Here is a 26,159-nt window from a genome sequence, read left to right on the forward strand (position 1 = left end):
ATGCACTTACATAAAAGACATTATAAAATTAAAAATATTAAAAGTACTTACCCCATAAATATATACACCTACTATGGACCCACAAAAATTAAAAATTAGAACTATATATATATATATAGCATTTACTATTCCTTTAGGTTTATCAATTTTAAAACTAATATTTGATCAAAATTCACTAATAAAATACAATCTAATACACACAAAACTACATAAAAGACATTTGTTATAGAGTTCATCCAGTTCATCCCGTGCACACCTCATCAATTCACAAATACATAATCCACATCTATTTCTTCCTATTTCATAAAGATAAGAAAAATCCTTTACTGTAACAATTAATGATATAATTTTGATTATCTGGTTTGCAATTTTAATTCTGTGAATCAGATTTCAACACTACATATGCAACTTGAACCTTTCCTTGTCAAATAAGAAGTATATATGCAAATCTCACATGCTGGAAAGATTAGAAGGCTATACACCAAAATGACAGGATTTGTTATCTGTGAGAGATACACTGCATTTCTTCGTGTTTTTTTTTAACTTTCAAAATATTGTTAAAGAATACAAATCACTTTTGAAATAAAAAAGCCATACTGGCCGGGCGTGGTGGCTCACACCTGTAATCCCAGCACAGGGATTGGGAGGCGGAGGCGGGTGGATCACTTGAGGTCAGGAGTTTGATACCAGCCTGGCCAGTATAGTGAAATCCCATCTCTACTAAAAATACAAAAAAATTAGCCAGGCCTGGTGGTGGGCGCCTGTAATCCTAGCTACTTGGGAGGCTGAGGCAGGAGAATCGCTTGAACCAGGGAGGTGGAGGTTGCAGTGAGCCGGGATCACACTCCAGCCTGGGAGACAGTGCAAGGCTCCATCTCAAAAAAAAAAAAAAGCCACACTCTAAAAACATGTATTTCAAATGCATAAACGTGTATAAACAAATGCATGAACAAAACTGCTACTTATAGAACTCTGTATGAATATTTAATGCACATTTATTCAACAAATACTATTTATGTATAAAGAATACCAGTTAAACAAATAGTAAACTCTCTCTATATGTATATATACATACATACATATTTACATATATACATATACATACATATATACATATATACGTATATATACGTGTGTGTGTGTGTGTGTGTATGTGTGTATATATACATTTTTTTTTTTTTTTTTTGAGACGGAGTTTCACTCTTGTTGCCCAGGCTGCAGTGCAATGGCACGATCTTGGCTCACTGCAACCTCCACCTCCCGAGTTCAAGCAATTCTCCTGCCTCAGCCTCCCGAGTAGCTGGGATTACAGGGATGTGCCACCACACCTGGCTAATTTTTATATTTTTAGTAGAGATGGGGTTTCTCCATGTTGGTCAGGCTGGTCTCGAATTCCCAACCTCAGGTGATCTGCCCGCCTCAGCCTCCCAAAGTGCTGGGATTACAGGTGTGAGCCATGGCACTTGGCCAGTAAACCCAATATTGCAAAACAACATTTTCATAAATAATTCTGACTAAAAATACAGATTACCTGAACTGAACAAAGACATCAAGATTAAATATGGTCATGTACCTGCTTGTATGCCGTGATACACGATGAACTACAAAACTTCTTAGACTGTCCCTCTATCTGAAGCATGTGGCATTGTCCCGACCCACTGTAACAGTAACCCCCACAGTTCTCACAACAGTTCATGGTGAGGTTGTTAGCAGAACGAAACTTAGAGAAGCAGGCATCACTGCAAAGTTTATGGACCACATTCTGGTAATTAACTTCATGTCGAATCTAGAAATTAAATAACAGCAACACAAAAACAAGGAGCAGAGAGCATCAAAAGCTGTTCTTTAAGCACAAACATATTAGACTCCTGACCCAATAAAGGAAAATGGTAACTTACAACAGCATTCTTCTGACACATGCTGCATTTGGTTGAAATACTATTTGTATTTATGGTAACAATAGGTTTTTTTTTCAGTTCATATGTTGACAAACATGACTGACTGCAAAAATCTTTACTAGTGGTGGTGTTTTCAAACTGGGCACTGATCACATCCTTTGGATTTAAAATGTCTCTAAAAATAAGAAAAAAATAACATAAGCCATGGTATAATTCATTTCTTTTTCCTTTCTGTGAGCTAAAATAACTAAATAAAACAGAGGCAATTATACTGTAGGGAAATAACACTGGAATTTAAGTTTAAAAACTTTAATTTTCTGGGAGACACTTAAAAATTGCTTTGATCCTTAAATTCTTTTCTATTAAGTGGAATTAACAGCACCTACTTCATAGAACTGTTATGAGAATTAGTATGTTTCAAAGACTAAAAGGAAAACATCAAATGATTAGCATTCATTATCTCTACAGGAGGGATTATACGAGATTTTTCTTTTCTTTTCTAGAATTATCTGTATTTTCAAAATATTCTTTAAAAAATACTGTATTACATTTAACATTGTCAAAAATTAGTATCTTTTAAAAGTAAACATACATTTTACACTACACAGTGCATATTCTAGCACAGTTATATAAAATATAACATTACCATATCTAAATAATTTAATTTCTAAGCACTAGTAACAAAGGCATTGAAGATTAAAACCCTAATGATTAAGGCTCCTTACCACTCCAACCCTAATCCCACCAAACCACTCACTCTATAGTAGTTTACCAGATAGTTCAAGTGGAAACCATATTAAAAACCAATTTTTCGGCCGGGCACAGTGGCTCATGCCTGTAATCCCAACGCTTTGGGAGGCTGAGGCCGGTGGATCACAAGGTCAGGAGATCGAGAGCATCCTGGCTAACACGGTGAAACCCCGTCTCTCTAAAAATACAAAAAATTAGCCAGGCGTGGCGGTATGCGCCTGTAGTCCCAGCTACTCAGGAGGTTGAGGCAGGAGGATGGCATGAACCCGGGAAGCGGAGCTTGCAGTAAGCCAAGATTGTGCCACTGCACTCCAGCATGGGCGACAGAGCGAGACTATGTCTCAAAAAAAATAAATAAATAAATAAATAAATAAAATAATAAAAACCAATTTTTCAAACTGGTGAAATTTTCTAATCAATGTCTCTCTCCCATGAGTATACATCCATATAATAGTTAATAAACTGCTTTATACTCATGTTTGTATCTTAAAGAGATTACACTAGTAGGATACTTTTAAAGAAAAGATTATAGGCATACCTTGTTTTATTGTGCTTCACAGATACTGCACTTTTTAACAAATAGAAGGCTTGTAGCAACCCTGCCTCACACAAGTCTATCAGTGCCATTTCTTAACAGCATTTGCCCACGTCATGTCTCTGTATTATATTTTGGTAGTTCTCCCAATATTTCAAACGTTTTTGCTATTATAATATCTGTTTTTCTATGATTAGTGAACACTGATGTTACTATTGTAATTGTTTTGGGGAGTAACCACAAACCACGTCAATGTAAGATAGCAAACTTAATTGAAAATTGTGTGTGTTCTGACTGCTCCATTGACCAGCCACTTCTGTATCTCTCCCACTCCTCAGGCTTTCCTATTCCCTGAGGCATAATAATATCGAAAGCAGGCCAATGAATAACCTCACAATGGCCTCTAAGTGCTCAACAAAAGTAAGAGTCCCACGTTTCTCACTATAAATCAAAAGCTAGAAATGATTACTCTTAGTGAGGAAGGCATGTGGAAAGCTAGGCCTCTTGCGCCAAACATTTAACCACATAGTAAATGCAAAGGAAAAGTTCTTGAAAGACTAAGAGGGCTACTCCAGTGAAGACATGAATGATAAGAAAGTGCAACAGTTGGCCGAGCGTGGCGGCTCACGCCTGTAATACCAGCACTTTGGAAGGCCGAGGCGGGCGGATCAACTGGGGTCAGGAGTTGGAGACGAGTCTAGTCAACATGGTGAAACCACGACTCTACTAAAAAATGCAAAACTTAGGCAGGGAGCAGTGGCTCATGCTTGTAATCCCAGCACTTTGGGAGGCCGAGGTGGGTGGGTCACAAGGTCAAGAGATCCAGACCATTCTGGCCAACATGGTGAAATCCCATCTCTATTAAAAATACAAAAATTAGCTGGGCGTGGTGGCGCGTGACTGTAGTCCGAGCTACTTGGGAGGCTGAGGCAGGAGAATTGCTTGAACCCGGGAGGCAGAGGCTGCAGTGACCTGAGATTACGCCACTGCACTCAAGCCTGGGTGATAGAGAGACACTCCGTCTCAAAACAACAACAACAGAAAAGAAAGCGCAAGTCTTACTGCTGATGTGGAGAGAAGTTACAGTGGTCTAGATAGAAGATCAAACCAGCCACAGCATTCCCTTAAGCCAAAGCCTAATCCAGAGCAAGGCCCTAATTCTCTTGAATTCTAGGAAGACTCAGGTAAAGAAGCTGCAGAAGTTTAGAGCTAGCAGAGGTTAGCTCATACGGTTTAACGAAAGAAGCTATCTCTGGAACATCAAAGTACAAGGTGAAGCAGCAAGTGCTGATGGAGAAGCAGTAGCAAGTTATCACGAACATCTAGCTAAGACAATTTATGATGGTGGCTACACTAAATAAGATTCTCAATGTAGAAGAAACAGTCTTCTATTGAAAAACGATGCCATCTAGGACTTTCACAGCCAGAGAGAAGTCAATGCCTGGCTTCAAAGCTTCAAAGGACAGGCTGACTGTCTTGTTAGGGGCTAACATAGCTGGTGACTTCAAGTAGAAGCCACCAGCTTCTACTTTTAACTTTCAAAAATCCCAGGACACTTAAAAGATTCCTTTCAAAATATTACTGCTCATTGACATCTAGTCACTGAAGAGTTCTGATGGAGATGTACAAGAGGTTAATGTTACTTTCATACCTGCTTACCCAATATCTATTCTGCAGCCTGTGGATCAAGGAGTAATTTCAACTTTTGCAACTCATTATTTAAGAAATACATTTCCTAAGGCTACAGCTGCCATAGATAGTGATTCCTATAACGGATCCGGCCAAAGGAAATTAAAAAGCTTCTGGAAAGGATTCACCATTCCAGAACATTCATGATTAATGAGAGGAAATCCAAATATCATCAATAGGAGCTTGGAAGTAGGTAACTTCAATCCTCACAGATGACTCTGTGGAGTTTGAGACTTCTGTGGAGGAAATAACTACAAATGTGGGAGAAATAGTAAGAGAACTAGAAGTGGAGCCTGAAGATGCGACTGAATTGCTGCAATCTCATGATAAAACTTGAACAGATAAGGAGTTGCTTCCAATGGATGAGCAAGGAAACTAATTTCTTGTCATGGAATTTACTCCTGGTGCAGATGCTGTGAACTTTGGTGAAATGACACCAAAGGATTTAAAGTATTACATAAACTTAGTTGATAAAGCAATGGTGGAGTCTGAGAGTACTGATTCCAATTTGGAAAGTTCTTCTCTGGGTAAAATGCTATCAAATATTATTGCATGCCACAAAGAAATATTTTGTGAAAGTAAGAGTCAACTGATGTGACAAACTTCATTGTTATCTTAAGAAATTGCCACAGCCACCAAAACCTTCAGCAATCATCACCCTGAATCAGCAGCCATCAACATTGAAACAAGACTGTCTATTAGTAATAAGATTATGACTCACTGAAGGCTCACATGATTGTTAGCATTTGTTAGCAATGCAGTATTTTTAATTTAAAAATGTACATTGGTTTTTAAAGATTTAATGCTATTGCACACAGACTACAGTATAAACACAACTTCAATATGAACTGGGAAGCCAAAAAATTAATATCACTCACTTTATTGAGATAATTGCTTTATTGAGCTATTTGCTTTATTGAGGTGGTCTGGAACCAAATCCTGAATATCTCTGAAGTATGGCTATACAAATCTCTCTGCTTCAGTAAAATAGTAGATATAATGGGAAATCATCATTAGGAGCACCTAATATTTTACTATAATACATAACTCCATACCTTGCCATCTTCCATACTTAGCAGCTCTAGACTGCTTTGCTTTTTGCACTTCCTGTTATTTTCAAAATTAGGTTTTAATGTATTTCATAGAGGGATATTTAGTGAGAAGGATATTTAGTGAGAAGTTACATTGAGCCAGACATTAACGAAACCCTGAGTCAAAATATGGTCCACATATGGGCCAGGCGCAGTGGCTCACACCTCTAATCCCAGCACTTTGGGAGGCTGAGGCGGGCAGATCACTTGAGGTCAGGAGTTTGAGACCAGCCTGGCCAACATGGCAAAACCCCGTCTCTACTATAAATACAAAAATTAGCCGGGCATGGTGGCATGCACCTGTAGTCCCAGCTACTCGGGAGGCTGAGGCAAGAGAATCGCTTGAACCTAGGAGGCGGAAGTTGCAGTGAGCCCAGATCGCACCACTGTACTTCAGCCTGGGCAACAGGGCAAGACTCCATCTCAAAAAAGAGAGGTATGTACTTAAGGAGCTCAGAGTTATTGTGACAAATAGACAAATATTTTATAAAATACTGTAACAGAAGCATTCTTAAAATACTATAGGCCGGGTGTGATGGCTCACGCCTGTAATCCCAGCACTTTGGGAGGCCGAGGTGGGCAGATCACCTGAGGTCAAGAGATCAAGACCATCCTGGCCAATACGGTGAAACCCCATCTCTACTAAAAATACAAAAAAACTAGCTGGGCATGGTGGCGTGTGCCTGTAGTCCCAGCTACTCGAGAGGCTGAGGCAGGAGAATCACTTCAACCTGGGAGGCAGAGGTTGCAGTGAGCCAAGATCACGCCACTGCATTCCAGCCTGGCAACAAAGTGAGACTCGGTCTCAAAAAAAAAAAAAAAAAAAGTATAAATAATTTTTGGAGAAGACACGAATAACGTGCCATAAAAATATAAATGAAGAAACTATTTCAGACTACATGTAACATGAAAGGCAACCCAAAGGGTGATATTTTAGCTGGACCTTAAATAGGAGTTTTCCAGAAAGTTAAGGAGATAAGAATTGGGAGCAGCATGGATCAAGGAAATGGAAGTATAAGATTAGGTATTTTTTCACTGCTCTCACTATGCTTAGAGTCCAATTAGATTACATCTTATTGTGGTAGTGGATTATATCTTATGACAGAATGAGAAGAAACAATCTCATTCAAGTTAGTGAAAATTCAGAAATGGTACAGACAATCTGGGTGTTACTTCTTTGAATATCATTATAACAAGAATCTGATCTAACAGTATTAACAAAATTATCCTCCAAATTACCTCTTTTCTGCAAAATATGAGATTTTTTTTTTTTTCAAAGATAGTGTCCTGCTGTGTCACCTAGGCTGAAGAGCAGGAGTGTGATCATAGCTCACTGCGGCCTCAAACTCCTGGACTCAAGAAATCCTCTCACCTCATCCTCCCAAGCAGCTGGGATTACAGGCATTTGGCACCACAGTTGGTTAATTTTTTAACTTTTTGTAGAGATGAGGTTTCACTGTGTTGCCCAGGCTGGTCTCGAAATCCTGGGCTCATGCAATCCTCCAATCTTGGCTTCCTAAAGTGCTGGGATTACAGGCATGAGCCACTGCTCCCGGCCAAGACAGATTTTTTAAAACAAATTATTAGGTCCCTATCATTACGGAAACCTAAAAATTAAATGGCAACCAAAATTTTTTCAGAGTTTAAGTTAAATTCAACAGGCTAAGAGATATGATTACCAAAAATTAAGAAAAATAAAATTTATTCTGAATAGCTAATGAGCTTCTTCTAACCTAAGTGCTGCTGTTATATTTCTACTGGTATACAACAGTAGCAGTAGTTATCAGAGAGGAAATTTTTTCCATCTCTGCCTGTTCAAATCAAATTGAAACCCTTCTTATAGGGAATGATTTCTAAATGAAACCTGTTTGACTACATAGACTATGTAGAGAAACAATGCATACGCCAAAATTAACCAGCTAGGTGACACAAGCAAATCTTTTACCTTCTTTGAATTTAGCTTCCTTATATTTTTGGTACATCCAACTCATCAATTTTACAATCAGATAAATCAGACTATACCAAACTGTTGTAATCACCGTGTAAATAAGAGGGGATAAAAAGGAAGGAAAGGTAGTGTTGAACAGGAGATTAAAGAGTAGTTCAGAAAGTAAAATGGAATATAAGGAAAAACAAGGTTGACAATGGTTGAAGACTGAAGCAAAAAGTAAGTATTATGTAAAATGAGAAGTAGGAGAAAAGTAAGAAAGAAAATGAAGAAGAAAATGCTAAGGAGATAAGTAAGGAGTACCTGAAAGAACAAAAAGGGGTGAATGAATAAAAAAAGGGTAAAAGACTAAGTGAATAAAAAGGTAGAACTATAAAGAGTCAAGTGATAACAGGTTGAAGAAATGGAAAATTTGGATAATGGATAAACCAAACATGAGAACAGAACATAATCTTAAAGAGCAATTGAATTACATAAGATCAAGACATAGATAAAATGACACATAGGTAGAAATGACCTGTCTCTAATAAAGCTTAGGCAAACACCAGAGACTGGAGGCCAAAGAAACATGATAAATCTAGATGAAAAGAGTAACATGTATGGACAATAGTAATAATTTTTTAAAACGAGAAAGAGGGCATATTTTAAAACTTACGTGTTTTCCATAGCCATTTTGAAAATAACTGATAAATCTTTAAAAAAAAAAAATCTATGACTGACTTTTTTTTTTTTTTGAGACGGAGATGTGGCTGACTTTTTTTAGGAGCTGGGGGGGACTAGGTCTCACTATGTTGCCCAGGCTGAGTCTCAGACTCCTGAGCTCAAGCAATCCTCCCACCTCAGCCTCCTGAGTAGGTGGGACTACAAGTGCATGCCACCATGCCCAGCCTATAGCTATGATTATAAAAGGATAAATATCACTGAAATTTTAAAGACTGTTGATCCCTAGAGTAAGAATTAAATAAAGAAACATGAATTTATTATGTGAAATGATTTCATGGCAAAATAAACAGAAAAAAAACTATAAAAATTAAAATCTTCAAACTGATTTAAGTCTTACAATCCCATGATGAGTGCCGGGCATGGTGGCTCATGCCTGTAATCCCAGCACTTTGGGAGGCCAAGGCGGGTGGGTCATCTGAGGTCGGGAGTTTGAGACCAGCCTGACCAACATGGAGAAACCCCATCTCTACTAAAAATACAAAAAAATTAGCTGGGCATAGTGGTGCATGCCTGTAATCCCAGCTACTTGGGAGGCTGAGGCAAGAGAATCACTTGAACCCCGGAGGTAGAGGTTGCAGTGAGCCAAGATCGTGCCATTGCACTCCAGCCTGGGCAACAAGAGCAAAACTCTTGTCTCAAAAAAAAAAAAAAAAAAAAGAATCCCATGATGAACATACTGGAATACAGAAATTAGAGACAGGATATATACCTAAGTACTCATTTTTAAAAGTACATTCTACAATTCAAGCAGTATAAAGTCTCTTTTTACTAAATAATTTTACTACATAAGTTATAACTATAAAGTAGTAAGTATAGCTTTTTTAGAAGTTAGGATCATTGGGCTGGGCGCGGTGGCTCACACCTGTAATCCTAGCACTTTGGGAGACTGAGGCAGGTGGATCACAAGGTCAGGAGATCGAGACCAACCTGGCTAACACAGTGAAACTCTGCCTCTACTAAACATATAAAAAAATTAGCCGTGCAGGGCCGGACGCGGTGGCTCACGCCTGTAATCCCAGCACTTTGGGAGGCTGAGGCGGGTGGATCAGGAGGTCAGGAGTTTGAGACCAGCCTGACCAACATGGTGAAACCCCATCTCTACTGAAAATACAAAAAAAAAAAAAAAAAATTAGCTGTGCATGGTGGCGGATGCCTGTAGTCCCAGCTACTCAGGAGGCTGAGGCAGGAGAATGGCGTTAACCTGGGAGGCAGAGCTTGCAGTGAGCCAAGACTGCGCCACTGCACTCCAGCCTGGGCGACAGAGCGGCGAGACTCAGTCTCAAAAAAAAAAAAGAAAAAAAAAAGTTAAGATCATTAATTCTCCCATTCAACAAATATTTATTAAGCATTTACTGTGCTGGGTATATTGAAGTAGATACACAAAGTTCCTACCCTTGTGGGGGGGGTGTGTGTGTGTGTGTGTGTATATATATATATATATATATATATATGCATATATATATTTATTTATACTGACATAAATTATATGTATTTACTATGTGTACAACATAATTTTCTTTCTTTTTTTTTTGAGATAGAGTCTCACTCTGTCATCCAGGCTGGAGTGCATTGGTGCAATCTTGGCTCACTGCAACCTCTACCTCCCAGGGTCAAGTGATTCTTGTGCCTCAGCCATCTGAGTAGCTGGGATTATGGGCATGTGCCACCAAGCCCAGCTAATTTTTGTATTTTTACCAGAGATGGAGGTTTCACCATGTTGGCCAGGCTGGTCTTGAACTCCTGGCCTCTAGTGATCCACCTGCCTTAGCCTCCCAAAGTGCTGGGATTACAGGCGCAAGCCACCACGCCCAGCCACAACATCATATTTTAAAGAACAGGCTGAGTATCCCTAATCCAGAAATCCAAAATGCTCCCAGTATCTGAAACTTTTTGAGCGCCAACATGATGTTTAAAGGAAATGCTCATTGGAGCATTAAATTTCAGATTTTCAGATTAGAAATGCTCAATCAGTTAGTAGATATAATGCAAATATCCCAAAACCTTTTTAAAAATCCAAAATCTGAAACACCTCTGGTCCCAAGCATTTAAGGTAAGAGACACTCAACCTGTGTGTGTATGTGTGTCTGTGTGTGTATACACATACACACTGTGCGATGCCTAAATCTAGCTAATTAATATATGCTTTCCTTGGTTACCATTTTTGTGGTGAGAACATTTTATATCTATTCTCACCATTTTTCAAGAATACAATGTATCATTAACTACAGTCACCATATTGTACAATAGATCTTCAATTCTTTCTAACTAAAAAATTTTGTATCCTTTAACCAACATTCCCTGACACCTTTCCCAACTACTTCCTCATGGTTTATGTTCTAATGAAATAAATTTTTAAAGAAATAAGCCAAAATCTATCACTCAAAATAGCCCTGGTATAATTATTATTCTAACAATGACAACATAACTCAAAGATATATTTTTTAAATTCCCTTTTATAAATTCCTTCACAAAAGGCATTGAAAGTCACAAAAGCACCAATCTTATATAATCAAATTTCATTTTTGAACAAAAATTGATATAAAATATCTTAATCTGCACTTTAATCAATATACATGGTTCTAAATGGCTTTTAGCCACATGTGAACAGTAAATAAGCACTCAGGAGATAAAAATTTGATAGCACAGAAGCTATTCAAAAGAATGTGTAATTAGCTTAAAAGATAGTCCCAAAACAAAAAGTTGCAGAAGTTTCTATTCTTCTTTTAAATAGCGGCAATTTTACAATAAAAATAGAAATTCCAAAGAAAACTGAAGTCTAATCTACATTTGTATATATAAGTTACAGTATATATTTAAGCTGCCTCAAATATAACCAAAATTTACCCTGTCGGTCATTTCAAAAAAAATGAAGCATAAACGATGTGCATATCAGTAACTTCCAGAAAAACTTCTAACCATATTTAAATTTCTTTTAAACATCTCTCATCTAACTGAACTAGGAGGAGGAGTATCTTTTTCTCCTCTCCGGGCAGACAAAGTGCAGCATCTGTGTGAGGAACTATAAACATTATCGCCTAAAGTAATAAATGAATCATGGTTTGAGTAGCCTGATTATAGAGTGTTTCAGAACAAGAGCATTATTCCTCTTTTTCTGACTTAAACTGTTTCTAACAATCATAAAATTAGTCAAAGTTATTGTGTATTCCTCAAATATATCAGGATGACCTTATTACAGTCATAAGATCATACCCCTTTTTTGTTATTAAACATTCCAATGGACACAATGTGGTAGTTCAGAGACATTGAGAAAATAAAAATATAGGCCAGGCGCGGTAGCTCACACCCGTAATCCCAGCACTTTGGGAGGCTGAGGCAGGCAGATCACGAGGTCAGGAGATCGAGACCATGCTGGCTAACACAGAGAAAGCCCGTCTCTACTAAAAAATAGAAAAAATTAGCTGGGCATGGTGGCGGGCACCTGTAGTCCCAGCTACTCAGGAGGCTGAGGCAGGAGAATGGCACGAACCCGGGAGGCGGAGCTTGCAGTGAGCCGAGATCACACCAATGCACTCCAGCCTGGGCAACAGAGCAAGACTCCGTCTCAAAATAAATAAATAAATAAATGTGTATACACACACACACACACACAGGAAGCCATTTAAGGTTAAGAAGAAAAGTATTAAAGAAATTCAAATTACATAACAGGAAATATAACTTAAAATATTTGTTGGATTTAAATATCTATTGCCTATAGTTATAAAATACTGCTGTAATACAATATCCCTAAATGTACACTTTTTGTTATATCAGGCACTTCAACTAACAAGGATGGGAGAGCTGGTTTCAAAAACAATACATAAAAGTAACATTATTGAAAGCTAAAAAACAAGCTGAGCACCTAGCACCTGGAAGACTGAAAAGCAACAACTGAAAGCAGACAGAAAATAATGTGGTATTTCTCAAAAAAAAAAAAAAGGAATAAATGTAGAATATCAAATGTAATACATGAGCTAAGAACAAAGTATGTTAAGAGAAAGGAAAGAAACAAAAAAGATAATTTAGAATTCTGCTATACTTTGAGCAACTTGAACAAGTTTTCTTGGTGAGAGGAGGCGGTGGGCGGGCAGGTGGAACTGTATATCCAGTGAGGCACAGTGTGGAGCAGAATAGCTGAGTAGACCCTTTCCTCTGATAAGCAGTTTGCCCCTTCTGGAGGATTTTTTTACAACCAGAACAGGAAACTCGAACAGCTGTGGCTGGAACTGAAGGAAGCATTTTATTCATGCCAGATGACGCCAGTGAGGGCTGAAAGCCAGTAGTCAACTGTGGAGCTTAAAAAAAAAAAAAAAAAAAAAAAAAATTGAAAGAAAAAAATGTTTTACTTTTTACCATGAATTTTAAGTAGACATTCTTTCTTTCTCTTCTAGAACTAGTCTTGAAACCCAACAGTAATTATGCAATATACAATTTAAAGGCATCCTAAGTGGGTAGAGAGAGCTGCCTGGTTTATTAATACAAGCAGAATTTCTTCTCATTCATATTGGTCAGAACATACACAATCCATTTATTCAGGTCTGTTTCTTACCAAGAGGGCTGCCACTGACTGAAAACACAGCACTAATTTTCAGTTCCCCCTCTTGAGTTTTTTGCTGTTGGCCATGACTATACTCCTTTAAAGAAGAAAAAAATAAATAAATACATAGAGAAAAGAATAAATACCTAAAGACATCCAGACATTCAAGACATTTTACTACCACTATATAGAGGTGGAAAATGTTTAAAACATTAATAAGAAATAATAAAGTACAAAACAGCAAGCAAACTATAATTAAATATAGGTAAAATACGTATATGCTAGGAGTGTAAGAGAAAAAAATGAAAGTATCTACTTAGTCTGTGACACTAAGTATTTATTATTTTTGAAAAATCTTTAATTTTATTTTTATTAAAGTATTATAAGTTACTGTTTATTATAAAAGTAATACACAATCACTATAGAAAATTTAGATAAATAAAAATAAGAAAAAAATCATATTTTAATCACCCCAAAACAATCACTGTTATTCTTTGGGTATATTTCTTTCCAGTCTTTTCCCCTCCTCAATGCAGAGGTTTTATTTCTTAATAAGTTGTAATTATATTAAATATACCATTCTTATAAACTGATTTTTTGCTCATTTGAATCATTTGAACGTTTGTATATTAGTATATATTACTCCAAAATTACTTCTAATGGCTAAATATACCAGTGTTTCTAAAACTGAAATCCAAGAATCCCTGAGGTCTACATAGTCTGAAAATTCTAAAAGAACGCTGTTTAAATTTTGTTTTTATTTCAATGATTTTTATGTGCATGTACACGTATTTTAAGTCATGAGTAACCACCATATAACTGAGTTCTACTACAACCTTTCAGTGCTGTTTGCTTTTTACAATTATACAATTGCATTCTAAAATCATTACATAATAGATTTAACTTTTATTTTAATATATTGTTTATCATATTGAAACATGCAAAAACTCTGCAAGATCACTTATTCTTGGAATTCTGGAGTATCTCAGATATATCTCCTTTTTTGTGATGGGGAGGTGTCGGCACATTACTCAAGTTTGAAAATACAAATATGTATTATTTAAGAAACATAACACATTACACAGAGATGTGACTGGGATGAGGTGAGTGAGGCACATGCCTCAGGTACAAAATTAAGGGGGCACCAAAAACCTCAGTAATGAAGATAATATTTTAACACAGTATTTTTAAAAATCAAATTTATGCAAGGTCCATGAAGAGCAAAATATCAAATTTTTAAATAAATGCCAAATCAGTATTACTGATTTTTTCCTTCTGCCTCTGGCTCCAATGGCCCCACATGGCACCAAGATTTTATAACCACAACACAATGTTGGTTCATTTAATGTTTCCGCATATTCAGCACAATCAGTAATGCCACGATGAATATCTCTGTGAATATTCATACTCCCATATTTAGGATTATCTCCTAAGAAAAGAATTCCTGAAGTGGAACTACTAGGTAAAAAGGTACATAGTAAAGGTTCTTGATACATAATGACATGTTGTTTTCCTCCCCAAAAAATGTTCTTAATTATATTTACTCCAGTAATTTATGAAAAAAACACCATTTAAAAGTATTTTCCCACTTTGTTTCAATTTGCAGCTATTTTTAATGTTCATTTACAAAAAGTGCATTATAATGGAACAGTATTAACTCTCAGTAGCATTTGTTATCAACATTTCCTCAATATGTACGTTAAGTTAAAATTTTATATATTTGTTTCCATTTTTGTGCCAAAAAAATCTGACAGTCTTTACCTTTGTGATTTCTTCTATCTCTTACAAAGTTTTATTTCCACATTAAAAGAATAAGAAAATAGTTTCATTTTTATAATAATACATTCATTTACTCCAGGGATCAGCAAACTTTATCTGTAAGGGACCAGATAGCAAATATTTTTGACTTTGCAGGCCATATGGTCTCTGTCCCAACTACTCAACTCTGCTCTGGTGGAGCAAAAGCACCCACATAATATGTAAATGAATGAATGTGGCAATGTTCAAATAAAACTTTATTTATGAAAGCAGTGGGTGGAAAAACAAAAAAAATGGGCGGGGCGGGGGGGGCTGGATTTGGCCCACCACTGATAATTTGCCAACCCCTGCCTTAGTCCATTTGGAATTTACTCATTTTGATGTATAATGAACATTTTTCTTTTTTGAGACAGAGTTTCACTCTGTCACCCAGGCTAGCTCAACCTCGGCTCACTGCAACCTCTGCCTCCTGCGTTCAAGTGATTCTCCTGCCTCAGCCTCCCCAGTAGCTGAGATTACAGGTGCCTGCCACCACACCCGGCTAATTTTTGTATTTTTAGTAGAGACGGGGTTTCAACATGTTGGCCAGGCTGGTCTTGAACTCCTGACCTCAAGTATCTACCTGCCTCAACCTCCCAAAGTGCTGGGATTACAGGCATAAGCCACCATGCCCACCTCTTTTTCTTTCTCTAAATAGTGAATTCCTTTCATTTGCCATTGATAAATATATCTAATTCTTAAAAAATAATGTCTGTTTTTGGGCTATCTCTTCTATATCATTTTCAGTCTGACTAATCTTATGATATCATGCTATCCTAACGAAATTAACTGTAGGATACTTATGGCCAGACGTGGTGGCTCACACCTGTAATCCAATCACCTTGGGAGGCCGAGGTGGGCGGATCACCTGAGGTTAGGAGTCTGAGACCAGCCTGGCCAACATGGTGAAACCCTGTCTCTACTAAAATTACAGAAATTAGTGGGGCGTGGTGGTGCACGCCTGTAATCCCAGCTACTCAGGAGGCTGAGGCAGGAGAATCACTTGAACCCAGGGCGGTGGGAGGGCAGAGGTTGCAGCGAGCCAATATTGCACCATTGCACTCCAGCCTGGGCAACAAGAGTGAAACTCCGTCTTTAAAAAAAAAAAAAAAAAAAAAAGAAATTAATTGTATGATGTTCAACCATTTAACAGCATTTGCCACATTCAACCTCTCCATCCATTTTTTAGAATATACGTGTAATAAGTGTGTGTATGTGCACGCCTATTATTCTTCTACAAAACTTCATAACCTAACCATTGATATTTTCATCAGAATTGCATCAAATCTAAATCTCAATTTTTTTTTTTTTTTTTTTTGAGATGGAGTTTCACTCTTATCCCACAAGCTGGGGCACGATGGTGCGATCTTGGCTCACTGCAACCTCCACCTCCCAGGCTCGAGTGATCCTCCTGTCTCAGTCTCCCGAGTAGCTGTGATTACAGGCATGCACCACCACGCCCGGCTAATTTCTGTAATTTTTGTATTTTTTAGTAGAGACAGGGTTTCACCATGTTGGCCAGGCTGGTCTTGAACTCCTGACCTCAAGTGATTCGCCCCCCCTTGGCCTCCCAAAGTGTTAGGATTACAGGCGTGAGCCACCGCACCTGGCCTTAAATCTTAATTTAAAAATAACTGACATCTTCATATTTCTTATATTTAAAAAGATGGTCTCTTCATTATTTCAAGTTGTATTTGATATAAGTACTTTTTAGTTGCTGCTGGGAATAGTGTATCTTTTTCATTATATCATCTAACTGGGAAGTTTATTTATAGAAGTATTGGTATAATTCAACTAGGTACTCCACTAAATTTTCATGAATTCTATTAATTCTTTCATAAATATTCTTAATAGCAAGTGATAATTTTATTTCCCTTTTTCCATTATTTTTTCTTCTAATTTCTTTAACATGGATTGAAGTAAAAATCCAACAAGAGTTAAATAATAACGATGACATCCGCAACTTGTATTCTTTTAGTAATATTAACAGAAGATTTCCATCATTTTACTTCAACTTCAATAACTGTTACTGATCTGAAGTAGTAGTTCCTTACTATGATCAAGAAAAAATCTATTCTAAGAAATGTCTGAATTACATGAGATGTCTTTTGGCATCTAATAAAGTGACTATTACAGATACCCTTATTTGACCTGCTGATGAAATATATGTATTAAAAGATTTTCTAACATCGACTAATCATGACATTCCTTCATTATATAGTGTATTAAAGAAAATTTCCTTAAATATTTTTATTTTAATCTCAGAAAACTCCAGAAACAACCAATACTCATTGGCATACATTAACGGTCTCCAGTCAGCTCTCTTAGTCTCTGTGATGGCTATTGCAAACTTCTGCTGGATTCCTTTAGCCTTGAGTACATATTATTTATGTAATATAGTAAAATAGTATACATCTTAAGTACTGTTTGTATGGTCCACAATGCCTTCAAGGCACAATCATGTTTGGTTTATGTTTGTATCCTCCCATGATCACTAATTTTACAAGTATTTGATAAACAAATCAATGAGTAGCCAAATACTAATAAATATTTTCTGAAAAGTAAATATCTAATTGGTAACCCAAAAGCTTTCAGAAGCAGAAAAACACATGCCAAAACACAAAAAAATTCCTTTACCAATACCTTTAGCTTCTTAGTTTACTACAAATGAAGATCAATATTAATATCCCATGAAAGTATTTTAGAAATGAATAACACAGTTTCTATTGCCAAATTAACTCAATATGGCTAAAACAGCCCCAACATTTGAATTACTACATTTTCTTTCCAAAACTGTGTGAATCACTATTATGACGACAATTAGTTCATTTGCTTTCCCATTTTAATTGAGTTCTTTCAATGAGAGACTACACATTAGCTCGTCCTCTATTATTATGAACAAGAAGAAAAAGAAATCATGACTTTAATGTAGTATTTACTGAATGTACAGTTTTTAGACCCTATGGAAAAGGCAAAAGAGGAAAATGAGGTCTCTGGCTCTCTTTAAAGTATCTATTTTGAAACCTTCCCTAGGTATTTTTTAAATTAAACAACTTTTATTTACAGAAAGATTGGTAGACTAAAAAAAAAAAAAAAAAAAAAGACTTTGATTATGACCCCAGATTGGCTCCTTCCTGGCCATGAGGGCTTGAGTAACTAAATCTCTATATCTCTCAGCTCTCTCACCTATAAATGTTAACATCCTCTACTCTGGCCATCTTATACAGGGTTGTTAGGCGAATTAAGCAACACAGTACGTGTAAAAGCATCTGTAACTGTAAAAATACTACAGAAAACATTATAGAAACATGCAATAGAATTAGAATGAAGAAATGAAACTGTGAGACCCAATGACATTATGCCAGTAATAGAGGCAGGAGGACAGACAATGACTGGCAAATCCAGAATATCATAACTGAAGAAATAACCAAGAGCAAATGGGTAGAGGAAGTTAAATACATACACACACATTTCAGCACCTTGTTTATATAGTAAAGTAAAGAAATAAGGACCAAGATGAATTGTGTAAAAAAGAGAATTAGGAAGTGAGCTAAAAGCAAAACTACCTAAATTAAGCACAAAGAAAAGCCAAAGGAAGTTTTGAAAAGGTGCCATAAACTAAAGCTATGATTTTATTGAACCATGAAAGAAGTTACTGGTAACTGACGGTCGAAAGTAAACACTGACCACAACTGTAAAATCTATCAGTATTTTATGAGAGGCTAATAGTACTTTTTTGAGACTAATAACATAATACACTAGAGTTCTCTTTTCCAGTCCATGGGAAATGAATAAAAGTAATAAATTATGCAATATTGAAAGGCAATACTCTTCTAAAAGAAGGAGGGAAGGTGGAGATGGGTGTGGAAAAGACAAGAAAAAGAAAAGAAGGAAAGAATCACATATCTAGTTTATAACATGAGAGCTGCTCTGGGGGATTTCTAGAAGAATTATCAAAGGTCTGATCCTATAGGACTGGTATTGCTGACAACAAAAAGGACTCCTCAGGGAAAACCTAGCTCTATTCACTCACATACTACAAGTCCCTTATTGTGGGGTCAGGGTAAAGAATGCTTTTGGATCTTATGCCCAGGAACTACTCACATTACTGCTTAATTCTCAAGTCCAATCAATCAGGGAGTAAGCCTTTGGGGAAGTTCTTCCCATAATCATGATGAAACTTCATATTCATATTCAGTATTTGATAACACATTTTATAATTCTGAATAAGTATATAAAAATTTAAGTGTTTCTATCTGTTCCATCCTATTTATATTCTCCAGCCACTGGAACCTCTGATTGTTCTGAAAACAACAATACTAATAACCTTCTCAGTGTTCTCTACCCCTATTGTATTTGGTTTATGCTCTAAGTGCCTTTTTGTCCCAAGGAAGTGTCACATGGTTCAAATACAAAAGAAAGAGATGATTTTGGTACCCTGCCAGCATGCCCACATTGGGGCAGGAGAAGAGATACAAGATCTGCCCTTCATATAGACATGGCTGTAGTCTTCTGAAGCATGTACTGCCACATGAACTTTCCCCAGGTGTTGGGACATCTATTTATCCCTAATTCAGATATCTAAGATCCCCATTACCTGCTTCTATAAACATGCTTTTATTTACCTTCTATTTAAATAGAATAGAAAAATCTATTTATATTCCTTCTACTTTCTTCTTTGTAGCAAGTATACTCATATCCATCCAACTCCTATAGCTTTATCACTACCCTAACACATCCAACTTCCACTGAACGTCATGGAATTCATGCTAACTGGGCATCAATTTGACTCAGTGACTCACATGAATCACCAACCTCTGCAATCTCCTATTCTTCCATCTGCTTACTCTAATACAATGGTTCTCAATAGATCATTTTTTGTTAAAATTGGCAAGGGAGGAGGCTGCTACTGGCATGTAGTAGGTAGAGGCCACAAATGCTTACTAAATGTCCTGCAATGCACAGGACATTTCTTCACAACAAAGAATTATCTGGTCCAAAATGTCAATGCTGTGGAGTTTGAGAAATCCTGTCCAAAAACATCTAAATGAAAAATGCACTTGACCAGGCACGGTGGCTCATGTCTGTAAACCCAACACTTTGGAAGGCCATAGCAGGAGGATCGCTTGAGCACAGAAGTTAGAGACAAGCTTGTGCAAGTTACTTTACCAAAAAAAAAGTCTCACTCTGTCATCCAAGCCGGAGGGCAGTGGCGCAATCTCAGCTCACTGCAACCTCCACCTCCTGGTTCAAGTGATTCTCCTTCCTCAGCCTCCGAAGTAGCTGGAATTACAGGCACCCGCCACCATGCCTGGCTAATTTTTTGTATTTTTAGTAGAGATGGGATTTCACCAGGTTGGCCAGGGTGGTCTGGAACTCCTGACCTCAAGTGATCTGCTGGCTTCAGCCTGCAAAGTGCTGGGATGACAGGCGTGAGCCATCACATCTGGCCCCTCTACAAATTTTTTTTTTAATTCGCCAGTGTGGTGGTACACGCCTGTGGTCCCAGCTACTCAAGAGGCTGAGCTGGGAGGTTCACTTGAGCCTGGGAGGTTGAGGCTGCAGTGAGCAGTGATTGCACCACTGCATTCCAGCCTGGGCAAGAGAGCAAGACCTTGTCTCAAAAAAAAAAAGAGAAAAAACAAAAAGAAAAGAAAAAGAAAGCACTTCCACAGAAGTCTGACAGTCTCAAACCTTCTAATATAAACAGAAAGATAGGAAAATATAAGCTTCCCCCAGATTAAATGTCATTTCAGAAAAAGAGCCAATTCATTCATACCATCTTTACAAAACACAGATACCCTCAAATAATTGCTGCTATTGCATATTTGTCCCTTGGACCCCTTCTTGCACTTCAAAATGATTGCAGCATCTGATATAACTTTTTTCTTCTATTCCAACAACAGCAACATCATTAAGTGCATGGATAGCTTAGCTGACTTCAGGACCTCACAGTTTTAAGATCTCTATGATTTTATCTCCAGAGCAACCCTGAAATAGCAGAGCTCTACCTTCACTCTTATTACTCACAGATCTCAAACTTGGAATCATGTATCATTCATCAAAGCCTCCTTTACCTTCTATCCACTAATCCAATGAACTGGTTCTTCAATCAATTAACCCTTCCAAAGATGATCTGTCCATTAACCCCTCCTGAAAAATATTTAAATCCATATATAGCCTGTACTTCATTAGCATTAACTGCAAAAGGCTTACTATCCTACATAAACTTGCTTGCACCACAAACTTATAAACTACCATAAATCTTCAACCATATCTGCTGTATAGTTCTCAAAGCCTTGCGCTAAAATGCATTGCAAAAATCACAGTGGTATTAAGAAACAAAGATGATTAAAAGCCTTAATTACTACTCAGGAAAAGTTTCATATAGCTCGTTAATGCCTTATATGGTAATTCAAATCGCCTCAACCTTCTTTAAGAGTTTCCTTTCACCCTGTCAACAAACTATTTCACTTCTTAAGCACTTCCTCTCTCAAATGAATAATTCAATGTGTGGAACAAAAAGAAGGGGGGAAAAAAGGTGAAATGTTTACTTGAGCATTGTCAGGTTCATCTTTTATTTTGTCTAGTAGTCCCTGCTGTGGTGCCATTGCTTTGTCATACTCATCATCCAAAGGTTCTTCTTTAATTCTAATATTTGATGCAAAGGAATTCCCCAGTTCCGAACCAATGGATTCTTTATTGGCAAATGGGTAGCTGGAATCCTAAAACACAATATAAAGGATTAATAAATATTCAGATTTTAAAATGATTCCTCTTCAGGTTTAACACCCAAAGAAAAGCTCATTGGAAATGAAGAACTCTATGGACATTCATTAGCTTTTGGATCTTATGCCTACGCCTAAAAGTAATTGTGTTATATGTCCAAATACCAAATACAAATAAAGACCCTAAGATTTGAGGCTTTTTAGAATGTCTCCGATGATGACCTTAAACAAATATTAAGCAAATTAAAAAAAAAATCAGTGCTCTACCTAATACATTGTTAGAATTTAGAAAGTGACATAAAGAAAACTTTGACACTTGTCACAGTTACAGCAATCTACATACACACTGAAAACTTACCCTAAAGTTTGTTTCTGGGGTTTGTGGTAAATGGGTATGTAATGTTTCTTCAACTTGATTAGCTATTGAAAGGAAAAAAAAAACAAACAAACACATGTATATGAATAACAAATCTTACAAAGAGTGACCTAAAAAGCTATCATTTGATAATCACCTCTCTTTTCCAACAAAGATGCTCGTTAGAGTGAACTGGGTCCCAAAAACACCCAAAAGGTATTTTCACTCAAAGTTCTGCACAATCTGGCCCCACCTAGCTTTTAGCCTTACCCTACATTTTTTCCTTGCTCAAACCTAAAAAAAAAAAAAAAAAAAAAATTATTTTTGCTCTGAAAATTGCTTGCCTTTGTTCTCCCCCATTTCTACTTATTCTATTCCAAGTCCCCTCTGTCTATCCTAATCTTTATACAGTTTTCCAGACTCAGCTCAGTTAAAAATTCACCTCTCCTCTATAAAACCTTCCCTGTTCACTAAGTTAAAAATCATCTCTCTTCTAAGAATCCCTAAAACACAGTTTCAGTTATTTGAAAGACATCTTTTTGAACTGCCTTATGACAAACTCTTCTACCACTGTCTTTAACTGTAAATTAAATCTTACGCTATTCAGCTGGACATTGGCACTTCTACGGCCTGACTTGTCTTGTCCATTCTACTACTAGACATTATGTTCCTTGAGAAACATGACTCTCATACCCCAAGAAGGGATATTGGAAATATATACTGAATTATAGAGAAAAATATAGTATATCCTTGCACAGACTTGTACATACTCAAAAGCTGTCTTTTTAACAATACTGGTTTGTTCTTTCTACCATACATTTCCTAGCATTGTTAGAAGAAATACAAGGACTGGTATAGAATACTTGCTTTCCTTCACAGCTATTGAACATTTATTGAAGAATTACTATTTTACTACACCAGGTTAGGCCCCAAGAATACAAAGATGAGTAAGATACAATCTGGCCCTCAACTCCTACACTAGTAGGTAAGGTAAAACAAATATAGAACTATAATACTGTGTGATAAGTACTATAAATAATGAGGCATGAAAATGCTGTGGAAATATAGATAAGGAAACCATTCTTGATGTAGAGCAGTTAGAATGATGACAGAGTAGAAGAGGTTTATGAGTTAGGCATTGTTGGATAAGAAGTACTTTCACAAGCAAATATACAGAGAGAAAATGACATGCAGGCAAATGGAATAGCAGGAGGAAAGGAAGGCATAGAAGGAAATATGTGATATATTCAAGAATGTTAACTAAAGCTAAAGTATAGGGTACACTGGGCAAAGAGGCTCAGGAGGAACCTCAAGAAACTTCTAAAACATAAATTAGAAATGTTTGGTTTTTTTTATTTAAAAAAACTCCCTTTCAGATAGAGGTGAGAGTTAATAAACAAAAAATTAAATTAAAATTAAAAAAATAAAATAACTCCCTAATTTGGACTAAGTGGTGAGACAGCAGTTTGAATTAGTGCTTACAGCACAAAGAAGTTAAATCCAACTTCAGGTTCCAATGTTCAACCAAAGAAAATGAACAGGTGATTCAAGTATCTTGCCTTTCTCATCAAAACATTGCAACCAGGGGAGGGAGAAATGAGGTTTAGAGCTATTTTCAACCATTTATACCATTACCAAAAGTTACTGGGAGAAATTCAGTCACTCTGCAAAGAACAAGGACAAAAGAAAAATGACAAGCTTACAATGAATTTAACCGTTCATACTTCACTTAACATCAAAAGTAATAAAAGCTATATATTATGATCGGTAATTTTTAATTGTGTTTTATGGTTCTAAGTCCAACAATTATTACCTGCTTTATCAAAAAAACTGCTTTTCAACCTTGAATCCAAATCTTTATGGGGTTTATCCAACCGCTTTTCACGTTCATAAGTTAGGTCTCTATTTTTCTCCTTTCCAGAAAATGTCTCTTTGCTGTTTTCTCTTACTAGACTAAAATCTTTCCGTATTGATTTAAAGACAGAAACCTGATCAAATTGTTTAGGAAAGTCTTTTTTTAACTTATTTTGAATTTGTATTTCATTCTCATTGTCTGATTCATGCTGTGTGACTCTTCTCTCTACTTCCAAGCTATCATCAGTATGAATTGAAGAAACAAGATTGTCCTTTGAACTAAAATCCTGTTCATCCTCATTGTCACTACCAACGACTGGAATTCCTGCAAGATCCCCAGAGTTCAAAAAATAATCATCTTCATCCAGCAATGAATTTTCAGATCCTGTTTGATTCGGCATTCCATAAGACATGCTGTCAAGGGTAGGAGTTAAGTTGTGGTCTGTATCTTCAGACATTTCTGTATCCATGATACCACCACCTTAAAAAGTAAAATACTGTTTAGACAAATGATAGTGCTAAAGATGACCACAATGATAAGGTCAGTCTGGTATTTAACCAAATAAATATTTTTTCAAACAAAATACAGATATTACCATAGTATTCATTTAACACTTTGATATAGGTGTGACAGATACAACTATTCCTATCTGACAGTTAAGGAAACAAGGAGCCAAAACTTGAGAAACTACTTTAGGTTAGAAAAGAAAGCTACGTGATATAGAGAAAAGAGCACCAACTTCAGAATCAGACATATCTGTGTTGAAATCAAAGCATGATCCTGAAAATCTATGTAATCCTAAAAAGTAAACTCTCAGAGTCTATCTATACAACAGCATAATACTCACCTTGGAGATAAATTTGTGGTGAGGATTAGTGATAGTATGTACAAAAGACCTACTAACACAATGACTGACAAATAGAAGGGAATATAAAATGGTAATTATAATTATTATGGCGATTATTCAGGGAAAACTGAGATTAGCACTCAGGTCTTTGGTCTGAGTCCCATTTTCTCTGCACTAACACTAATAAACACTGACGGCAGTTAATACTTACACATAAAAATAAATTTTATCCAACCTAGAATAAAAGACTATTTACTGTTTAAAACTACTAATATATACTAATCTCTCCCATTCCAAAACAAAACAAAGCAATGCCCTCATTCATGCCCTAACCCTACAATGCCCTCATTCATCTTCCCTTCACAAACTTGAAGGAAAAAAATTCTACCTAGTTTGCTTCTACTTCATCTCTATCATTAACCCTTTGAGCTTAATACAATCAGCTCCCAACTTTCCACTGGAACTTTTCTCATTAACATCATCAATGATCTCCTAATGGTCAAAGCAAATTGACTTTTTTCAATTCCTAAATGGCATATCCCTCATGGATAAAATTCCTTTGGATTCTTTGGTACTCTTATTTCTTACTTTCCTTAATTGCCTTATAATTTATTTTATACTCCTCTTCTTCTGTTCACATGGCTTCAATGTTAGTTTTTCTGCAAGATTCCCGTTCTCTTTACTTTTACACTCAGACTGAGCTATTTTGTTCACCTCCATAACACTTACCTTTGCTACTGACTTCCTAAGCACTTAAGCTTAGACCTTTCTTATAAGATTTCGGATGTCTATATTCAACTAGCTCCTACATGTTCTCCAACTTAGCATCTCTAAAATCAAAACTCATCATGTTCCCTCCCATTCCAAGCATATGCTTCTTATATTTCCCTCAGATGGTTAACAGATTCACCAAACCAGCAGTTGCTCAAGATTTCCCCCTGGACAAATTCTGTCAACTTTATTACTTATCTCTCTCAAATCCATCTTTTCCACTCAGCACCTAGTTCTAATACTCCACGTCTCCTCCTGGATTCTACAATACCTTCAAAGGTATACTAATTCAGTCCACATGGATACTCAGGAAGCAACCATACCCTTATAAACTCTATGCCCAAACCACATTTAATTGATACATCAGCAAACAAACTGGAACTGATAAAAATAGAGTGAGGCGAAGACTAAAAATATTAGTGGCACTGGCATCCTTGCTCTTATTTGTTCCTGAAGCCCAGTTACATCCTTCATGTGGCTGGTTCTTCAACCCTTCTCTGGATTATGGAATCCAATAAATTCCTTTTGTTAAGTTGATTTGAGTTGGATTATCTGTAATCAGGTCCCAACTGATACAGAACCCAAAGGAAAGCTTTCCTGGGCCAGGCACAGTGGCTCACACCTATAATCTTAGCACT

The 26,159-nt window shown here is 36.7% G+C and overlaps 1 protein-coding gene across 24 annotated transcripts in view; it reads right to left on the reverse strand.

Annotated features, from left to right (window-relative positions):
- The window catches only part of ZMYM4 (zinc finger MYM-type containing 4), a 154,049-nt gene that overhangs the window by 37,914 nt on the left and 89,976 nt on the right, over window positions 1-26,159 (reverse strand). For 16 of the 24 annotated variants that reach the window (XR_010147165.1, XM_001166982.6, XM_063782852.1 and 13 more), the window contains 7 exons: window positions 23,862-24,383; window positions 22,052-22,113; window positions 21,520-21,690; window positions 13,181-13,265; window positions 12,671-12,926; window positions 1,899-2,073; window positions 1,574-1,786 (listed from right to left, as the gene is read on the reverse strand). Coding sequence is in view for 23 of the 24 variants with exons in the window: in XM_001166982.6 (XP_001166982.2) it covers window positions 1,574-1,786; window positions 1,899-2,073; window positions 12,671-12,926; window positions 13,181-13,265; window positions 21,520-21,690; window positions 22,052-22,113; window positions 23,862-24,383 (1,484 nt within the window). In the remaining variant the exon portion in view is untranslated. Of the gene's footprint in view, window positions 1-1,573; window positions 1,787-1,898; window positions 2,074-12,670; window positions 12,927-13,180; window positions 13,266-21,519; window positions 21,691-22,051; window positions 22,114-23,530; window positions 23,713-23,861; window positions 24,384-26,159 lie in introns of all 24 variants that reach the window. The other 8 variants (XM_024357821.3, XM_024357822.3, XM_063782907.1 and 5 more) reach the window with 2 other exon arrangements.

Source organism: Pan troglodytes, chromosome 1 (assembly GCF_028858775.2).
Source record: "Pan troglodytes isolate AG18354 chromosome 1, NHGRI_mPanTro3-v2.0_pri, whole genome shotgun sequence".
Lineage (NCBI taxonomy): Eukaryota > Metazoa > Chordata > Mammalia > Primates > Hominidae > Pan > Pan troglodytes.